Source organism: Megachile rotundata, chromosome 1 (assembly GCF_050947335.1).
Source record: "Megachile rotundata isolate GNS110a chromosome 1, iyMegRotu1, whole genome shotgun sequence".
NCBI classification, from domain to species: Eukaryota; Metazoa; Arthropoda; class Insecta; order Hymenoptera; family Megachilidae; genus Megachile; species Megachile rotundata.
This window is the reverse complement of record NC_134983.1, coordinates 14,266,318-14,285,624: the sequence shown is the minus strand read 5'-3', so window position 1 is coordinate 14,285,624 and position 19,307 is coordinate 14,266,318. Positions and strand designations below refer to the sequence as shown.

Here is a 19,307-nt window from a genome sequence, read left to right as displayed (position 1 = left end):
CTGTGGCATTGGAATTTGGAGGTCTACAAAGGTGAAAATTAGAATTCGAAAATTTGGACAATTCAAGATCCAGAAGTGTAGAATTTACAAATTTAGGAATTTGGAAAATCGAAGCTTCCGAAATTTGGAGGATTGGAAGTTTGAGAAGATAAACAATTTATAAATATTAGGGATTTGAAAATTTGCAAATTTAATAAATTTGAGAATTCGTGAATTTAATAGGTTTGAAAGCGTAAAAGTTGCACACATGGAAACTTGAAAATAAAACTTTTTCGAGAATATAGATATTCGATAACTTATAAATCTAGCTACTTGAAATATTGAAAACTTGAGAAAAAAGAAATTTAAAAATTGTGCTAATCTTGATCTTGAACAAAGATTGTACCCGACTGAATACAGTCCTCCACTCTTCGAAAACGTACGCATATACGTTGTTCGAGAAGGTCACATGCGTTTCTTAACAATTTGCCTACGTCATCATAGCGAATCCTTATCAAAACAAATTCATCGAGGAGCGTGTTAATTGGAGACCCAGATATCACGTTTGCTTTGCGCCGGCGAAGATCTCCGTGTTCGTCATCGGATGACAAATATGTGCAAAGTGCACGAGGAAATTTTTTTTGTCTCTTTTTCTTGGTACGAGTGCGTGTGCAACGTGACTGACTACTTTCACGAAAAGGTCTCGAGTTTTGCCAAAATGCACGCGGGCTCCGGGTTGAGTTGTAGCTTGTATTTTTAACCGTGTGACGTAAAGGAGAGACAGCAACGGTACGGATGGTGAACGGTAGATCGTAGACGTGACCGTCTGGTTACGAATAGACTTATTTCTACGATCGATGTCATCAGGATCGTGGTCGGTTTTGTGAGAGTAACGGCTGCGACCACCTTGGCACGAATTCCCGATCGAGAAGCGGTTCACGAATAAATTCGTTGTTCCTGCATTGATACGTGGCCGCTTTTCGATATTCTGCATCGCGTGGTCTCGATATATGATCATCGTTGAGAGTGCAAAATGGGCCATATAAGCGGAACTTCCTTGACTGTCATCACCCTGTCACCATGAGTGTAATTTAAAAATTTTATGTATTCCTACATTTGAAAATTTTTTTGTCTGAAATGTTTAAATTCCTAAATCTGAAAATTTGTCAATTTATCAATTTGTCAATGTGTCAATTTATCAATTTGTCAATTTAAAGATTTGTCAATTTGTCAATGTGTCAATTAGTGAACTTGAATATTTGTCAATTTGTCAATGTGTCAATTAGTGAACTTGAATATTTGTCAATTAAAAATTTTTTAATTTTTGACTTTGATGATTGCTGTCGCTCGCAGGCCATATAAGTGGGACCATATAACGAGACTGCACTACATACTCGTCAAATTCCAGCTCGTACAGTCCGACCTTGACCTTGATCCACTACCGGCCGCAATTTTACAATTGTCCCGTATGTACTTTGTACTATATTTAATATCAAAACTAAGTGATATATTTTGTCTACAGAGAACATTTAGTGACTGTCTACGAATTAACACATTTGTCTGAAAATTGTCCGAAATCAAAATACCTCAGAAGGTTTTTCAAAATGTTTTTTCCAACTATCAATTTATCTTTGAATCATTTATTTTCCTTTTCGAAAAGAAGTGTGGACGTTGGATAAATGTGGTACACTTATTGAAACTCTTAACGTTTCATCTATCTCGACGATTCTATATTAACATTAGATATTAGATACAAACATAAAGCTTCGTCATAAACTAATTGAAACTCTGATAACCGAGTACACAGTATCAAAGTACCAATAACAATGTTGCAAGGTACAAACTTAGAATCTAGAATCGTTCTTAGTTACTTAGAATCTTTCTTCGTATTAACTTTGAATCACGACCAAATGTAACCTAATTAAATTGTTAATAAAGAACTTGTTCGAGTGGTCTCAAACTTTTAATCGATAATGTACATTGGACTTTCCAAATGACTGAATTTCGAAAGGTATTCGAGGAAACATTCCTGTAGAACTCATATTTATTCATATCTTAAAAAAAAGTAAATTTATAGTTCAGAAGGAAAATCTGAATGGAAGTGTCGTGTTACCAAAATGGTGAATCGTATGAAACAAATATTTGTAGATAGACTTAAACGGTGCTTGAAATCGTTTCGTTTAGACTTCAGTGACATCAAGAAATTGATCATTTCAAAGCAGCTTTGATCATTGAAGTACGCGTGCGAGTAACTGCCGCGACCTTGCCCCAGGTTTTCAACACTTGAACCATCTGCATAATTTGCATCGATCAATATTGCAGTGAATAATTGTCAGGATATTCTTGTTTTCGCGGACGTTCTTCACTGAATGACCGTATTCTCCGATGTCTTGTCAATAATTGATTGATTATCAATTAAACTGTCTCACGAAGGATGTCTCTCCCGATAAATAGTGCTAAAAATCTGTTAAAATTAGTCACAGGGTCAAACCTTCCATTGAAAATTTTTCAATTTTCACTGGATTTATACATCAAAATTTTACTTATCGTTTTGATTAATTTGTTTGTAATAATAGCTTGAATATCACAGAGGAAGATTGATGCGAATTAAAATTTAGATAATTTGCAAACCGGCAAATGTAATTTATGAAATGGTATTTATATGAAGAGATACGTATACATATAAATAAACCGTGACCAGCATTTTACATGATTCATAACGATTGGGTATCAGCACTTTTACATAGCACCAAAACTGACGCCTAACCAGTTGTCTTTTATGACTCATGTACAGAATCATAGTTCTCGTTCTTTTATTTCGTTTTTTAGAATTCTGGAATTGTAAACTGATAAACAGGAAAAATAAATTTGTTAATATTTTTAGGAGAAATATATTTCCCCAATCGACCATATTAATTTTTTAAATGACGTCAAATGTCATATTTAAACTATTTATTATCTAGTCATATATATTTGTATTTATAAATTTAGAAAAGTTTTTATTTACACACAATTTGGAAACATGTTATTGCATTGTTTTGACAAGAATTTAATCTATTTGTGATAAAGAGATTATTTTTTATTTTTAAAGTATTAAATCAAATTCCATTTATCATTCATGTATTAGATAATAAAATATTAAATGCATTATAATATAAAGCACTGTTAATATTTTATAATTTTATTGTTTTTTTTTTATAAAGATGATACGAGGCTGCTAGGGAGTTTGTATTCTTCGCGGTTCGTGCAACTTTCTGAGGCTTCCATCATTTTACAGAAAACCGCCTATCAACTTCACGTAATGAGCTTCTGACGTATAACCCAACAATTACGCAAGAGAATTGCAATGATGCAACTGAAATCTTCGTAAATTGTACAATAGTCTACATGATCATTTCGCGATAAAAGTTCATCGCGAGTATAACGTCTTATTTAATTTAATTTTTTAATATTATTGCACTTGTAACTATTCGATATATTTTCCAAGAAAACTTTTGTGTACATACAGGTAAGTGTTAAGAAAACATGACAAGGATATCGATGGGTTTCAATATAAAAGAATTTAATATCAACAATTTTTACATTAAGAACCCTTCAATGTCTTTTACCGCCCTTCTTTTGACCTTTCCGACCTTTCCCATTATTTCTATGGCGCTTTCTTTCTAATAATTTCCGTGCTTTCAGAATCTGTTCTGGTCTCTTTAATTCCTTATTTGGTTTAATCTTTTCTTTCGTCTTCTTGTTGCGACGTGACCAATTTGGTGGTTGATCTAAAATGTAACAAAAATAAATTTATACAGTACATATATAGAAAATAATAAACAATATCAAATTTATATAATATTCTCGTATACATTTTTTCCTTTGTGAAGTATCATCTTCGCTGTCATCGTCGCTTGCTGCGTCTGCTTTGCTCTTTTCTTTCCAGGCCGAATAACGATTTGTTTTGTAACTAGCAGGTATCCAAACACCAGACTCTGTACGTATTTTCTTAGCCTTTCCACCCTTTAAACAAAACAGTTAGTTTAAAATGTGATATTATAAATTTGTAAAGGGATACATACGTCATCAATCGTGATCATTTTCTTTTTCTTGCGGTCCCATTTTTTGAGTTGCGAGTGAAGACGTTGGGATTCTTCATTATCCGCGGTTAGATCCATTTGTACTTTGTCTGCTTCCGTGTTGAAAGAATTAACAGCTAAACTGTAACAATATGCATCAGTATTATTTATTAACAATTAATATTGTTAAAATAAGAAACATACCCATCTTCTGTATGTTTGTCTGGAGCAGCATATGGAATGAAAAAGTCTTCATCTCGCGTTACGGATCGCTTTTTCTTTTTAGGTGGTTTATACAAATCATTGAAATTTCTTTTCTTTGGGAGAACAATTGTATTAAATGTTGCGTTAATCTCATCTGCTGTACTTGAGGGGAGATCTACTTTTTTTGATGATTCTGTAACATATTACTAATCATTAAAATACTAATATATTGTTATAAAAGTTCTTTTTCTTTAATTTATATTTACCTTCTAACTTTTTCTTAGATATTAACTCTTCTGTTTTCCTATAAAAATTTTTAATATTTTGTTTATGCAATGAGCGTTTTGTCTTCATGACCTGATAGTCAGTGGAGGATGCTTTTGCTCCAATTTCAAATATCGTCTATTAAACAATAGAATTAACAATAAGAATTAATAATATATCATGGTTAATATATCTAAAATTAAAAATTTACTTACTCCTTGTGGTCTATAATTTACTATTTTCGACAACAAATTCAGAGTATTAGAGGAAACATCAGAATATTCTGGTATAACACCTGCTTGATTAATATTTAATTCTTTCACTCTCTTAATACTTTCTGACGAAGCTGTCGGTCGTGATCGAATGTATTGTTTGTATGCGTTCTCACAAACTTTCTCCATATTTTGCTACATTAAAAGAAAATCTTATTATAATATTACAATTAATTATAACAATATAACTAATTAAACAAGTACATTGGAAACATATACCAGATCTGTGGAAGAATTGTGCCAATTTATCAATTCAGCAAGTTCTTCTTCTATCATTGATTGTGGCATCTTACCAATAGCACCTTCAGTACCTTCTGCAGTGCCAGAAGGTGGAATAATGTGTAACGGTCTACTTAGGAAAAGATGTAAATCTAGAAGGTAAGCATATTCATCTGGACCTATAATATTATAAGCAGTTCCAGTTCGGCCAGCTCGTGCACAACGTCCTGTTACAAAGAATTAATAATTTTATAAAACTTTAATAAAACTTAAAGATTATAATTCATACACTTACCTACTCTATGTACAAAGAGCTTGGACTTAGCAGGGAAATTAAAATTGATTACGTTATCTAAATGTGGAATATCCAAACCTCTGGCAGCAACATCTGTTACCACCAGTACTTTAACTTTATTAGTTTGAAATTTAGCTGCATTTATCTTCCTAGCTGATGGATCCAAGTTAGAATAAATAAATGTGTTAGAAATTCCTGCTTTATCTAATACCTATTAATAAAATACAATTTAATACACAAAGTAATATATTAGTATTAAATTTTAGATTTGAATTATGTACCATATGAATATATTCCACATGATGCATTGTTGCAGCAAATATTACTGTCTGAGAATCACTTTTGATAACATTTTTTAATAAACACAACAGTACTGCTAATTTCTCTTCTGGACGGCATACAATGAATGAAAGTGCTAATTCCTCTGGTATTTTACTGTCAACATCCAAACGTAGTAAAACAGGATCAGTTAATCCAGCCTTTGCAAAATCTACTAGAACTTTGGGCAGTGTTGCAGAAAATAATAATGTTTGTCTAGATTCTGGTAATCTATTTGTAATTTCATTAATCTGTTCACCAAAACCCATTTCAAATAATCTGTAATTCAATTTATAAAATATAATTTACATAATTTAGGGAACATTAAACACATAATTTGAAAATAAATTTTTTACCTATCAGCTTCATCAAAAACTACATATTCAATGCTATTTAATTGTAAATCCATCTCAATGCATATGTGTAAGAATCTGCCTGGTGTTGCCACTAAAATATCAGGATTTCCATGTATTGTACTGAACTGATTTTCCATATTATCACCTCCCAATATTACGGCAGCTTGTAAGCCTGTGAATCTCCCTAATTCCTTTATAAACTTTAATGTTTGTAATGCCAATTCTCGAGTTGGTGATAAAATTAAAGCTCTTGCCCCAATTTTTGTTTGTCTTGCTTTAAGTTTTTCAAATAAGGGAATCAGAAAGCAAGCTGTTTTTCCACTACCAGTTCTAGCCATTGCAACCACATCGCGTCCTTCTAATGCTAATGGAATTGTCTGTGGAAGCACAATATACAATAAATTACAGTTTGTACATGTCAGCAATTAAACTCCATAACTTACTTTCCGCTGTATAGGTGTTGGTATTTTATATCCTCTTCTTAGAATACCTTTCAATACAGGGTAGCTAAGGGCCATCGATTGAAAACCTCCTGACTTACTACATGCTTTCTTTTTAATACTAGTAATTTCATTTTCTTCCTCATCATCGTTTATTTTCTCGGGGTCGGCAAATCCTTCAATATCTGTATTTTCCATTTTAAAAATTACAAATTCAGTATTAGAAAAATTTAACCTTAAACACAAATGATGGAACACGTGGTATCGTTTGACAATTAATGACTATTTAATACAAATTTTTTCAGCTTAATTCATCGGTTATAATAAGTATCACTAATGATATTAGTTTTGTCAACTTCTGTAATTATTATTGCTTTATTTAAAAGCAGTGTTTATCCTATTTACAATTACATATTTATTGGTTATGCAATTACTTGCAAACTTCCAACTTCAAAAAGCTCTTGCAAGTAAAAACTGCATATACAATTTAGTGTAATTCTGGCTTCCCTAGGGACATTAATGGCCAAATAGCAGCCCCTTCAACATTTTCAGAAATTTTTCTTTTAAAATGTTGGCAGTATTGAATGGACATGTGAACATATTGAAAGTTGAAGGTTTCGGCCATTTTGTTTGAATCCGTCTGTTCTTTATAATTCAACATGAAGTAAGTAAAATTTTTATTGTGATGGCATCTACTAATTTAAGTGCAATCGTTTAAAATGCCTTCATTATACACAAGCAGTTATATCTATAAAATATTTTTAATGAGTATGTCGTCAATCTTTTCAGGATTGGACTTTGTGCATACAGCGGATATAAAATATATCCGGGCCATGGTAAAACCATGGTCAAAGTAGATGGAAAAGTAAGTATAATACATTTCTTATGTTAATTCATATTTATTTCGGTATTATTAAGTTGTTGTTACTTTTATAAGATCATTGTTGTCATGTGTCAACCTTAACCTCCGTGGTATTTTAGACATTCACATTTTTAAATTCAAAATGTGAGTCTGCCCATTTGATGAGAAGGAATCCACGTAAAGTAACATGGACCGTATTATACAGGTATTTAGTCTTAATTCCTTTTATATTGTTGAAAATATATAGCAGAGTAATACAACCCAAATTTACATTACAGACGAAAACATAAGAAAGGTCAGGAAGAGGAGCAAGCAAAGAAGAGGACTAGACGTACACAAAAGTTCCAACGTGCTATTGTAGGTGCATCACTTACAGATATATTGGCAAAACGTAACATGAAACCAGAAATTCGTAAAGCGCAAAGAGAACAAGCTATTAAGTAAGTATAGTTTTATTAATACTGACAGAAATTTGGTAGTTATAACTTCATAGCTATAAAGTATAAATGAACAATTGAAAACTAATATTTTTGTAGTTAATTGTTGATGGAAAAATATATGATAGACATCTGTTCCGTAGATGTGATACTTTATATCACATTCACTTTCAGAATGTCTTAGAGCAAATGAATTGCTTCACCCAGAATTGTATACATTATATACACTGTTTGGCTTTTGCGGGTTCATACAGATTTAATATTTTCATATATTTTATTACTGCTTTTTATCCAATATTTATTTTGTGCTAATCTTTAATTTTAGAGCTGCAAAGGAACAAAAGAAAGCAGCAAAAGCAACAAAGAAAGCAGTTGTTCCTCCCAAGGCTAAGGCTGTACCAAAACATAAAGCTGCAAAAGTAACGCAAAAGTCGGCCCCACGTGTTGGAGGAAAACGTTAAAATCCTGATAGTATACAAATAAAAAAAATTTAATTTTAAACAATTCATTTTTTAATTCTACCTAAAAATACAATTTAATGAAAAATTATTTCAGATATTTGCTAGTAACACTATCATAATTAAAAATAAATATGAATAAATGTTGGTGATGATCAAATATTGAAACGCTTAAAAAGATTTTCATAATTCAATATTTTTATTTATAAATCTGTATATAGTTTAGAAAAACGCTTTTATGCGTCATAATATAATTTTAATTTAGTAATTATTTTATTTTTTTTTGGCTAATTCTTTCTTTAATATAGATAATTTTGTTAAAGCTTCGTCTCTCCAAGCACGCGCTTCTTGAAGTTTATCCAGTGGAGACATTTCGTTTAATTCATTACTTATTTTTTCTGCCATCTCGCCTTCGAACTTAGGTACAGGACCAAATGTCATGCTCACGTCGTAAATCGAATTTTTATACGTCTCACAGTATTTTTTCATTCCTAAAGTAAATTGTAATAATATTAAAAAATTATTTAATATATTTATTTAATTCTAAGATATGTACCTTCAGCATTTAAGTGAGCGGCTTCAAAGGCACCGAGGAACGCGTATCTCATTCCAAGACCTTCACTCATAACTGCATCTATATCCTTAGCGCTTAATACTCCATCAGCTACTAATCTCCACGCCTCATTTAAGATCGCGTATCTAAATATACAGTGAGTTTTTTTATCAAATAGTTAAGAAATAAAAATAGTAGCAATCATTACATACTGTATTCGATTAAGAGCAAAACCATCAATTTCTCTAGACAACACAACAGGTTTTTGCCCTATTTCAGTCATAATAGCCTTTGTTTTTGCGGGTATGTCAGCACGGGTCCAGGGTGCAGGCACAATTTCTACAAGTGGTACATAATATGGAGGGTTCACCTATGTTTAAAAAATAAATATTATTTACATCTTCTTTTTCAGTTATCATAGATACATAATATGCACTACAGTTTCGTTATATGGCCGAATGATGACTCCACGCACACTAGCGGCATTCTTGCAACATATGAGAAAATAAATTGTAAATTTTTTTATCATACATTACAAAATTGAGATTCCTACACCGCTAGTAAGAGATTGTCGGTAATCAAACTGCATAGTTTTTGTCCAAGGCCATATAACAAAACTCTGCAGTATACATATATGTAGCTCATACATGTACGATACATACGGGATGTGACACAATTATTTGTTCGCGATGTTTTAAGTCTTTACTGAATAAAGATGGACGGAAAGTTGACGTCGAAGAAGATAGAATAACTTTGTCATCCACTACTTTGTCAAGTTCATTATAAACCTTGAGTTTTAATGGAAGATTTTCAGGAACACATTCTTGTACAAGTTTAGCTCCTTTTACAGTTTCAGCCAAGTTTGAAGATCCTATGATTAGATATTTTGTTAGCATCTTTTTGTAATTGTTTCATTTATTGTGCTAATTACATATCAACGACAGCGAGGTAAAAATGGTTAACTGCAAATGGTAGTTTATAGTACAGTATTTTAGAAAGTACTAGTAAAAAAATATTTTCGTTCACAGAATATAATATTATATTTGGAGATTTAATTAAGTAAATTGCAGTTGCCATTTATACTTTATTGCCGTTGATATTAGTTGTATAATATGAATGCGAACCTTTAATTAAATTAAATTGTTGGTCCGCGTTAAGCGTGCCTCGTAAGAGGCCGCCACTTTCAAGTCGTTTCAACTGGTCATGAATATCATCAAGCGCTCGAGAAATTTGTTCTTTAACGATATCATAGATAATTACCTCGTAGCCCACACTGGCAAAAAGCATGGCCCAACTGCGACCGATTAAGCCACTAAAATAATAATAAAATAAAATTAATATTGTTAATATTAATTGTGCACAGTGTTCCATTAAATTTGTACTGTCGATAAGATTGCATTTTATAATTTAAAAATATCAAATTTCGAAATATTATGTCTAAAAGCGAAGATGTTATTTTACTCTATCTATTATTTAATTCTTCGACTTTATCTTATCATAGAAAATACCCGTGGTATCAGTGATTCAGTTTTTAATGACCTAATAACACTTCAATGTTTCTGGAGGTAAACGTAATTTTTATACTGTGTTTTGTAATCGATATTGAATCAATAAACGCCATGAGTTATATTACTGCTTCGTAGAAATTATAGTATATTTTATTATTGGAATATATAACATGATTAAAACGGCATGGAAAGTTTTCACGCATTCATTTTATGATGCTGATTAATGTTTTGTAAACAACTACTAAGATTTTAAAAAGCGAGAGGCTTTATAAAGCGAAATTATATTAAATGTAATTATACGTAACTAGATATATTACTTACTATTCACTGATTAATGATTTTTAATAGAATAAAATATAAAAAGAGATTATTAAATGTTTTTAATTTAAACTTAAATATAATTAAAAATTGTTAATTCAATTAAATTTTATTACCTGCCAATTATACCAATTTTTTCATTTTTAAGCGACATTATTGAACAATTTCTTTACGAAGCAATTTATAAAGTATACTGTGCAAATCTCGCGACAGAAGTGCTAGTTACACGATATCTGACACTATGTAACTGGTCTTTTTAATGTTGTATACATATATATATATACATAATCGAGATAACCCTACCATCACCTTTTTCCGATGTTAAACACGTAAGACATTGGCAGAGCCGTGTAGTTGCAGGAGTTTGCAGAGCCCGTATCAAGAGTCAACATTATTTTTTATGTTATTCGATGTTGCAATATGATAGTGATGACCATTGACATGTATTTCTAAACACAACATTTAAATATTTAAATATTCAGACTTGAAAATTTGGAATTGTAGAAATTAGAAATTTCAGGATTGATAAATATAAAAAGCATAGGATTTGAAAGATTGGAAGGTTTGAAAATTTAAGTCTATAGACTTTCTGAACGCGGGGCCCACACAAAGTGCATTATTTGCCTGATACTAGCGGCGGCACTGGATATTGGTTTTAATTTGTTCAAGCATTTGCTCGATGAAGATCTTGTTGAAATAAAAAAGTCTTATATGACGTCACAAATTGCGAATAAATCTGCTATCTAAGTTCAGTCGAACGACTAAGGTCCTCTGGTTAGAGGATCTCTTATGTCTGATTCTTTTACACAATCGGTAAATTAGTAAATCAGGGCACGAAATTTCATACAATGATAGATCTATTCTTGTATCTTATCTATGATAATATAAACTCTTACAAGGTGGTTGGTCTATATTACACTTTGTCTATGACACCGGTAATGAAAACGCTGTACTGCTTGTTCTTAACCGTTCTGAATATTTAATTTAAAAAATTTACAATTCTTTGTCAGGTGTTGAAAGAAACCTGACAAAATTTGCTATTACTTTTAATGTGATTTCTTATTCGAGTAATCAAAATTTATCGTAAAAAAATGGGAACCGTTCATGCCAAGGTAAAAGCTTATTATTAGAAAATTACGGAATAACCTAAAATTAAAGTCATTAATTTGCAGCATGAAGTAATTTCTAATAATAATTTATTCAAGTGTGGTGTTTTAGTGAAAAGTTGTATTTTATGTCGTGTTAAGTTTGTTTCTTTTAATTTTGTAGTATGTCATTTTACTTATATTATATTTTTCTATTAAATTTGATATAAAAAATTGTCATTAATATCATATATGCTCTTTCATTTTAGGAATCAAAGATATCTGAAAACATGAATGAAACTTCCAGTGAAAGTAGTGGAAAACAGAATTTCAAGGGAAATAATCCTGTAAGTAATATTGTTTGGATTTTATACAAAACAATAATCTATGTTTCTTTTATACACTGATTATCATTCGAAGAATACTTAATAACTTAAAAATTTTTATTTTCAGTCATCAAATTTTCGTAGAAAACTGAATTTATTTGACACTACAAAAGAAGAACATGTTGACCTACATGCCGTGAAAGTATGTTTGTTACTTACATATTAAAACTTTAATTTATGTGCAATAATTATAAATAAATTAAACATTAATATTTTGTAAACTAGGTAAGAGTTGATAAAATACATGTGGATGGGCTTGGTAGGACAAAGGATGATATAATAAAGTCACAAGTTACTGAACTATTCAAAGCTAAGGATTTTTACGAAGTTCTTTTACGTGCCTCCAGAGTTAAAGAAAAACTACGGTCTTTAGGATGTTTCAAAAATATTGGAATTTTCATTGATACCAGTCAAGGTCCTGATGCTACCCCAGAAGGCGTTGAAGTGGGTCTATATAATTACACAATAATTCAACAGAAAATAAGTAATTTCTCAGATTTAATTATTTTCAGTTCATTGATGAATCACCTGTTTAAAACTTGATGTCTATTCCTGAGAGAAATCTTATGTTGTATTCTGTTTCAGGTCACCTTTTCTGTTCATGAAATGAGACGTCTGACAGGTGGGATTAATACCATGGTTGGAAATAATGAAGGTTCCGTAATTATTCAAGCGAAAGCACCAAATTTATGTGGAAGAGGAGAACACTTGCAAATGGAATACTCTTATGGTTCTAAAAGTTCCACCAATATAAGCGTATCTCTTGTTAAACCATTTGTAAATAGTTGGCTTCATACGGTGTATGTAACATCATTCCTATTTAAAAATTTAAACATTAATATCACTTAAGAAATTAAATATATTTACTATTTTTTAAATTGTTTTCTTCTGCAGATTAACTACTAGTGTATTCAACACATTCAATAGATTTCCATGGTCTGGTTTTAATCAATATGATAAAGGCCTTTTATTAGACTTTGCACTTAATCCAGATGGTGCAGGTATATTGAAGCATAATTTACAGTATGAAGCTAATTATAGAGAAATTGTTTCTTCCAAACAAACATCGTTTCGTGTTCGAGAGCAGTGCGGCCCAAATTTAAAATCCGCTTTGCGGCATATTTGCTGCATCGATAAAAGAGACTCATTATTATTTCCAACTGCCGGTAGTTTTGTACAGTTTTCAACAGAAGTAGCTGGTCTTGGCGGTGATATTGGATTCGTTAAAAACGAACTTATCATGCAAACTAATTGGACACCACATGAATATTTTGTAAGTATCATTCAACGTACGGACACATTTCCAATTGATATAATTTCTTTACAACTTCTTACTATAAAAATTTTAATATTTAGACATTTCAACTGGGTCTTCAATCTGGATTGCTCAGAGGAATTAATAATGAAATGAAAGTAAATATTGCTGATCAATTCTTTTTGGGTGGTCCATTGAATCTTAGAGGATTTGAAATGAGAGGTTGTGGACCACGAGACGATGGTTATTCAATTGGAGGCGATGCGTATTGGGCTGTCGCACTTCACTTATATACACCACTTCCATTTAGGCCTGGTCGTAATGGATTCGGTGACTTATTCAAGTTACATGGTTTTATCAACGGTGGAAATGTATCGAATTTTACATTCAAATTTGGTACGAAGCTTTTTACAATAAGTGTTTTGATTTCTTTTACTAATGGAACTGTTGATAATTGATATCTCGTTATTTTCAGATGACAATTATAAAGACAACATGAAAATTTTTACGGAGAATGTTCGTTGTTCAGCGGGTGGGGGTATTGCGATGAAACTTGGAAATATAGCTAGAGTTGAATTGAATTTTATTATGCCATTATTATTCCTTAGAAGTGACGTACTACGACAATTCCAGTTTGGTATCGGGGTGCAGTACTTGTAAACAATTCATATTTCAAGATAGTAAATTATACATGTTCTGCTATTTTTTATGTATTGTATGCATTTAATGTAAAATAAATTACAATTATAAATTTGTTACATTCATGGAAATGTATTAGAACATTAATTAGTTAAAGAAGTATTTTTAATAATAGGTAATTAGCAATCGTATAAATTGTATATGGCACTGTATGTACCTGTTGGGTATAAAACTTGTTATTAGATTTGTTAACACTGTTTACATCAAATAAATATATCTAGTTCATAATTTACATGCAGTATGAAAGTGAAAGGTTTTTCGCAAAAAGGACTGAGATTTCGTCAGTTATGTTATGAATCAGTTCATTAGAAATGATACATTATTGCAAAATTACATAATTTTACTATACATGTCCTTGAATATTCAAATACTGTTTATAATCAAATTGCATTAGTTTTTTTTTTTTAAACAAAATATATAAAATACAATTCATTTTCGTTAAAATAATATTGCATCTTCATTATAATAATTATAAAAAATTATTTTACAATCTTCCGTCAAATAAAGTATAATTTAGTATAGTATATAAATCGTGTTCACAGCAGCGCCTCTATTTACAAGTTACAAACAGTTTGAGTATCTTCTAGTTGAAAATGGCCGCTTAACAGTTTCGTCAAAATGTGTGATCTGATAACGAGTGATATTACAATGGAATCTTACGAAATTACCGAAAAATCGAAGCAAATTACTGTATCCGAAATAACAGAATTGATCAAAAATCCTCTGTTTAAAGATAAAAAGTGTGGTACAGCAAGAAAACAATTGTCATATTGTAAGGAAAAATTCCTACGTGATTGTAGTTGTCACGGTTGTGGAGGCTATCTTTGTTGTATGTATGCAGTACAAATTATCAATTAGATGTTTATTGCAAAAGATAGCAGTACTATAACGATAAATTTAACATTCAAAATATTATTTTGCATTTTTTTCGATACTTTAAGATTTCTATATTAACTATATATGTCGTTGTCTGGAATGTACGCGATAAATCCTTGATTATTCGCATTATGATAGTAAACGTTGTATTGATTCATAAGTGGATACTATAGAATTCAATATGATTCATATATTTAATTTTAAATAAACGAAGATATTAAAACATGGATTTTCAATATTATAATGTATCAAAAATTCTCTTCAAAATAGAAACAAAATTATGAATATTTAAACGAAAAATGAATAAGAGTTATTTTGGTACAGACAAGGTATATTATAATATGAACGTACATTCCAGGAATTTTTACTTGTTATTGATGACTAAATGTTTTTTAAGTATTTTTTATCAAGAAGTAAAGTATTGAGATGTTTTAAATATATTTAATTTTTTTCCACAGTGAAACAGAGAACAATTCTGAGAAGTAGAAGAAGTGGTAAAGGAGTACCAATTTGTTGAGAAAGGTATAGATTTGGAAACATGTGGCCTATTGCAAACATAGATTGGTTTTTCAAATTCAGCGTTCGTTGTTTAACAATCTTTTTTGTTCTCCTGTAAGATTTCAATTCTATACAAAGTTTATTTGGAAAATCAACAGTAGAAGAAATGTATTCAATAAGTGATACATTGAATAGTAAAACAAACATGTCCAATCCAAAGAAGGACAATATGCTCCACAATGTCTGGAATGTTTTTAATGGTTTATGGGAACGAGTCTCTAGAGTTCCCTTTTCCTTCATAACAAATACCAATTATCCATTGTCTGTAACAGTTGTGCACAATGAAGGTATAATTTCACCTGAATTTTACAAAAATTTGACATCTAAAAAGGAATTATTAAATAATGATAATGTATATATTTGTAATGCCCAACTAAAAGAATCTTTAAACATTATTGAAAGTATTCATCGTGATGTACATGAAAAGAAATCTTACGTAGATAGAATTTTTAATGAAGATGCAAAAGATAGTATAGGATTTGATTATAAATGTATTGATAATGAAAATAGGGATGTAAAAAAGTGTGGTGAGAAAGAGTCATTCATGAAGGAGAATGTTGTAAATAACACAACTAAATTTAATTACTTGCTACCACTTCAAAGTACAGATATGGGAGGACAAGACGAATTGTTCAAACATATTTATTCTGATACAAATGTACATAAAACACATGACAAGGCTATTGATAATAATTGCAAACATATTCATGATAGTAATATTGAGAATAACGAACAGTTTTCTGATTATGTTACTATCGATGCAGATAATATATTCAGAAACGAGGATACTACTTTTTCAACATCTAGTTCGAATATTGAAAGACCACCTTCAGTTCCTCAAACAACAAAGTCAAATTTATTAAATATGTGGGAAAAATTTTGTAGCGTAACAGATCGATTTTGTAGAATAGATTCGGAAGAATCCGATCTATTAACAAAACGATCATGTTCACCGAAGCAAAGAAAAAAATTAAATACTATAGCGAAAGGCAGAGGTAGAGGACGGGCTAAGTCACAGCTTAGACGTTCTGGAGTAAGTCAAACACGACACAGAAAGGAACGCACTAAACATGATCTCAAATTAGCTATAGAAAGTGATTTAAAGAATTGGGAAGAACTTGATATGTATGATACAAATGAAAACAATGAATTGGAAAACTGTTCTAATTTTGATGAAGATACAGTAGATGGATTAGATTCCATGCAGTGTTCTATGAAGGAAGCAATTCATCCAGCAACGTTTACATTTGCTGACATACAACCTAAGAAAACTCAGAAGTCAAGAGCACGTAGAAATGTTGATCAAAGAATGTGTAAATTTTCTACAAAAATGAGATTTATACCTGAGTGCACAAACAAAGCAAATGCCTTTGATCAGGATATTATTGACAATGGATACGATTTTCGAAAAAATACATTTCGGCCACGTTTAATATCAGAAAGTTCTATTGATTCAGAAGACAGTTACTGCATAGTCTTTGAAACTGGTTCCGAAGAAATTCACGATAGTGACTTTGAGGACACTGAAGATAGCGATACAGACCAAATAAGCGAAGATGAAGATACATGTACAGATAAAGAATTCTTGTTTCCTACTCCTAGGGTAATTAGCTACTTTTTAAAGCTTCTTATTTTTATTTCGAATTGATAAATAATTGAGATTTTGCTGTAGGTAAAATTTAATTTAAATCCAGTTGTTCACGTAATGGTACAGTGGGATTATGCGTATCGCGCAGCTCGAAAAGGTCCATGGGAAGAGATGGCTAGAGATAGAGAAAGATTCAAAGGCCGCATAAATTGCATAGAACGTGTTCTTAATCCAGTTTTAACTGTACAACACAGGACTCATATTTGGCAAGAACGATTTGCATGTATTGAATGAAATTTTTATTCATTGTACTGTCAAGGTAACTCTATCATCAAAACCTGAAACATATAGGATAGGAGAAGAAGTGATGTATTATCGTGGAAGAAAATATGCATAATAAGTCTTCCACATTGACAAAATAGGCTGTGAATGAATAGAGCATAGAGCATTTTGCTTTAAATTCAATATTGTTTAAAGTAGAAAAATTAAATTTTTCAAATTACTTTGGAATATTGAATGATGACCACCATATATTTATTTTTATTAAAAATTTATAAAAGCATAAATTTTAGGTCTTCTCATCTTGCCTATTAATATTTATAATTCTATTTACAAGTACTAAGGTTTATAAATTCGGTAGGTTGTATTAGGTGATATATACAGATTTAAAATACCAAAGTATCTTCTACAATTTCAATAAAGATAATTATATGAACAATATTTATAATATTTCACTATAAAAGCAAAAGAAAATTGGAAATATGGTAAATTACCTAACTTAGTTCAAAGTACTGTTTTACATACGAAAATATTTCTAAAAAAAAAGATAAAAATTTAAGTTCAATAAGGAAATATTTTCTCTCTGTATATTTCAGACATGTTTTCTTTGAAAGTGATACGAACAAAAATTTAAATACGTTTGTTATCTAAGGAAACATATACATATATATGTGTGTAAATAATGCATGTATATATATATTTTTAATTAAATTATATAAATTTACATACAGCATAAATTATAGACAACGTATTTGAATAAAACACTAGTCATTAAATGTATACACTACAAACGTTCTTTGTTATATATTGGAAAGCATTCATTATCCATATTTTTCTTTTGCGATAAATGTCACTATCTCTTCTCCATGTAATTAATATTTTGTAACGGTACCAAAATCTTTCTACCGCATTTTAGGTAACAAAATTACGAAATATATGCATTTTTTAAAAACGCGAATGTAAATCGTACTCTTAAAATTATACGCGTTAGTATCATCTTTGTATTTGCATTACAAAGTGAAAGGTTTAAATAAATGGACATTAATTGTTAATTTTAATTTATCAAGATGCATAAATATTTTTAATTGTTAGCATCTTTAAAAATGGTTTTTAACAAAGTATAGATATGCAAATTTTTAATAACTACATTTACTATGCTTTGAATATTATAATATTAAGAAAAACAAAAATGTCCACTTATTTTACTTTTTACAGATTGTAATAAAAATCGCGAAGTGGAGTTTTATGTAAAAATATCAACATGTTTTGGAACATGTATTTACTATTAAAAATGTTCAGTAAGTTTTTTTTGTTTGAAAGATTACTTATTGTAATTCCAAAATTGGGACACAAAATTTGTAGCTCACTACTTAAATTCAAGTTAGAGTTTAACTGACTTAACGTATTTTTATTTTATGTAAATGTTGCATTGAGAGATAGGACTGTATTAAATAGAAAATTGGTACTCAGATGGAGATTTATTATCATAATGAAGAATAAGTTTTAATTCGAGTTTTACTATTATTAGTAAGCAAAATGTAATAGGTCTCACATCAATATGAAAACTTTATTTCTACTTGGATATTGTTGTCTTGTATAAAGGTTACACATTTATCAGTTTCAATAATTTACACTTATTCTGTATATTGTGTATCAAAGATTCCTATGTGGGAACACATTGTAGTTAATGATATATGTGAACGGTATATTATAGAATTCTCATAATTTATCTTGTATGTAGTTACCCAATAGTGTCTCTGTTCATAATTTAGCTTTCTATCTTTATTTCTAATACATATGTATAAAAACATGTTAGCTTTAGGTTACTATTCGAGCTTGTATGTATTCAATTTGTACTCTTAAGAACCTAGAATTAACATTTACACATTGAAAAGTAATATGATAATATGTATTTAGAATGTAAAATAATATATGTATATATTCATTGAAATACGCAGTTGTCTTGTTTTTAATGGGTGATAAAATGTCTTCCTGTCTTAATCAGTATTAAATAGCCATTAGGTAAAAGTAACTTTC

The 19,307-nt window shown here is 30.2% G+C and overlaps 5 protein-coding genes and 2 long non-coding RNA genes across 16 annotated transcripts; 4 read left to right on the top strand and 3 right to left on the bottom strand.

Annotated features, from left to right (window-relative positions):
• Positions 1 to 250: 250 nt before the first annotated feature.
• On the top strand, positions 251 to 6,865 carry LOC143265180 (uncharacterized). The gene is made up of 3 exons (XR_013039379.1): positions 251 to 1,065; positions 1,333 to 1,445; positions 3,183 to 6,865. It is a non-coding gene; the product is annotated as an uncharacterized LOC143265180 (long non-coding RNA).
• Positions 3,517 to 6,907, bottom strand: LOC100877045 (ATP-dependent RNA helicase DDX54). The gene is made up of 11 exons (XM_003700140.3): positions 6,412 to 6,907; positions 5,969 to 6,345; positions 5,576 to 5,891; positions 5,295 to 5,505; positions 5,000 to 5,226; positions 4,724 to 4,915; positions 4,511 to 4,646; positions 4,245 to 4,437; positions 4,044 to 4,182; positions 3,834 to 3,984; positions 3,517 to 3,749 (listed from the first exon to the last, which is right to left on the bottom strand). Exons 1-11 carry the CDS (start codon positions 6,604 to 6,606, stop codon positions 3,574 to 3,576), a joined length of 2,313 nt encoding a protein of 770 aa, XP_003700188.1. The 5' UTR covers positions 6,607 to 6,907; the 3' UTR covers positions 3,517 to 3,573.
• A 62-nt stretch (positions 6,908 to 6,969) lies between these two features.
• On the top strand, positions 6,970 to 8,211 carry RpL24 (ribosomal protein L24). Its single transcript, XM_003700139.3, has 5 exons — positions 6,970 to 7,072; positions 7,198 to 7,273; positions 7,390 to 7,475; positions 7,549 to 7,710; positions 8,033 to 8,211. The coding sequence occupies exons 1-5, from the start codon at positions 7,068 to 7,070 to the stop codon at positions 8,166 to 8,168; spliced, it is 465 nt and encodes a 154-aa protein (XP_003700187.1). The 5' UTR covers positions 6,970 to 7,067; the 3' UTR covers positions 8,169 to 8,211.
• Positions 8,212 to 8,341: 130 nt separating this feature from the next.
• On the bottom strand, positions 8,342 to 11,003 carry Had1 (beta Hydroxy acid dehydrogenase 1). Of its 3 annotated transcripts, none has more exons than XM_012297376.2 (6): positions 10,854 to 11,003; positions 9,843 to 10,030; positions 9,381 to 9,589; positions 8,931 to 9,088; positions 8,722 to 8,864; positions 8,342 to 8,656 (listed from the first exon to the last, which is right to left on the bottom strand). In XM_012297376.2, exons 1-6 carry the CDS (start codon positions 10,934 to 10,936, stop codon positions 8,439 to 8,441), a joined length of 999 nt encoding a protein of 332 aa, XP_012152766.1. In that variant the 5' UTR covers positions 10,937 to 11,003; the 3' UTR covers positions 8,342 to 8,438. The 3 variants fall into 3 exon arrangements, with proteins under 3 accessions (XP_012152766.1, XP_012152785.1, XP_003700186.1); XM_012297395.2 differs by having other exon boundaries at positions 10,848 to 10,973; XM_003700138.3 differs by lacking the exon at positions 10,854 to 11,003 and adding an exon at positions 10,661 to 10,821.
• Positions 11,004 to 11,138: 135 nt separating this feature from the next.
• LOC100876715 (sorting and assembly machinery component 50 homolog) lies at positions 11,139 to 14,028 on the top strand. 4 transcript variants are annotated; one of them, XM_012297416.2, is made up of 8 exons: positions 11,139 to 11,357; positions 11,899 to 11,976; positions 12,083 to 12,157; positions 12,241 to 12,459; positions 12,601 to 12,815; positions 12,910 to 13,288; positions 13,372 to 13,666; positions 13,746 to 14,028. In XM_012297416.2, exons 1-8 carry the CDS (start codon positions 11,334 to 11,336, stop codon positions 13,928 to 13,930), a joined length of 1,470 nt encoding a protein of 489 aa, XP_012152806.1. In that variant the 5' UTR covers positions 11,139 to 11,333; the 3' UTR covers positions 13,931 to 14,028. The 4 variants fall into 4 exon arrangements, with proteins under 4 accessions (XP_012152806.1, XP_012152799.1, XP_012152814.1 ...); XM_012297409.2 differs by lacking the exon at positions 11,139 to 11,357 and adding an exon at positions 11,364 to 11,479; XM_012297424.2 differs by lacking the exon at positions 11,139 to 11,357 and adding an exon at positions 11,370 to 11,656.
• Positions 12,351 to 14,399, bottom strand: LOC143265181 (uncharacterized). Its single transcript, XR_013039380.1, has 3 exons — positions 14,127 to 14,399; positions 12,544 to 12,831; positions 12,351 to 12,465 (listed from the first exon to the last, which is right to left on the bottom strand). It is a non-coding gene; the product is annotated as an uncharacterized LOC143265181 (long non-coding RNA).
• A 154-nt stretch (positions 14,400 to 14,553) lies between these two features.
• PPP1R15 (Protein phosphatase 1 regulatory subunit 15) lies at positions 14,554 to 19,221 on the top strand. Of its 5 annotated transcripts, none has more exons than XM_012297476.2 (4): positions 14,554 to 14,741; positions 15,304 to 15,367; positions 15,463 to 17,006; positions 17,076 to 19,221. In XM_012297476.2, the coding sequence occupies exons 3-4, from the start codon at positions 15,510 to 15,512 to the stop codon at positions 17,283 to 17,285; spliced, it is 1,707 nt and encodes a 568-aa protein (XP_012152866.1). In that variant the 5' UTR covers positions 14,554 to 14,741; positions 15,304 to 15,367; positions 15,463 to 15,509; the 3' UTR covers positions 17,286 to 19,221. The 5 variants fall into 5 exon arrangements, with proteins under 5 accessions (XP_012152866.1, XP_012152837.1, XP_012152859.1 ...); XM_012297447.2 differs by having other exon boundaries at positions 14,554 to 14,798; XM_012297469.2 differs by having other exon boundaries at positions 14,554 to 14,802.
• The last annotated feature ends 86 nt before the right edge of the window (positions 19,222 to 19,307 follow it).

Bases quoted from the DNA above. Each gene is read 5' to 3' on its own strand.
- PPP1R15 (XM_012297476.2), top strand. From the start codon at position 15,510: ATGTATTCAATAAGTGATACATTGAATAGTAAAACAAACATGTCCAAT. The intron at 17,007-17,075 runs GTAATTAGCTAC...ATTTTGCTGTAG, and splicing joins TCTTGTTTCCTACTCCTAGG to GTAAAATTTAATTTAAATCC.
- Had1 (XM_012297376.2), bottom strand. From the start codon at position 10,936: ATGTTGACTCTTGATACGGGCTCTGCAAACTCCTGCAACTACACGGCT. The intron at 10,031-10,853 runs GTGATGGTAGGG...TTATTATTTTAG, and splicing joins GTGTTTAACATCGGAAAAAG to TGGCTTAATCGGTCGCAGTT. The intron at 8,657-8,721 runs GTACATATCTTA...AATTTACTTTAG, and splicing joins CGCTCACTTAAATGCTGAAG to GAATGAAAAAATACTGTGAG.
- LOC100876715 (XM_012297409.2), top strand. From the start codon at position 11,393: ATGATAGATCTATTCTTGTATCTTATCTATGATAATATAAACTCTTAC. The intron at 12,460-12,600 runs GTGGGTCTATAT...ATTCTGTTTCAG, and splicing joins CTACCCCAGAAGGCGTTGAA to GTCACCTTTTCTGTTCATGA. The intron at 13,667-13,745 runs GTACGAAGCTTT...CGTTATTTTCAG, and splicing joins GAATTTTACATTCAAATTTG to ATGACAATTATAAAGACAAC.
- LOC100877045 (XM_003700140.3), bottom strand. From the start codon at position 6,606: ATGGAAAATACAGATATTGAAGGATTTGCCGACCCCGAGAAAATAAAC. The intron at 5,892-5,968 runs GTAAAAAATTTA...ATTGAATTACAG, and splicing joins GTTTTTGATGAAGCTGATAG to ATTATTTGAAATGGGTTTTG. The intron at 3,750-3,833 runs GTATACGAGAAT...GTTACATTTTAG, and splicing joins TACTTCACAAAGGAAAAAAT to ATCAACCACCAAATTGGTCA.
- RpL24 (XM_003700139.3), top strand. The intron at 7,274-7,389 runs GTAAGTATAATA...GTGGTATTTTAG, and splicing joins TGGTCAAAGTAGATGGAAAA to ACATTCACATTTTTAAATTC. The intron at 7,476-7,548 runs GTATTTAGTCTT...TTTACATTACAG, and splicing joins ACATGGACCGTATTATACAG to ACGAAAACATAAGAAAGGTC.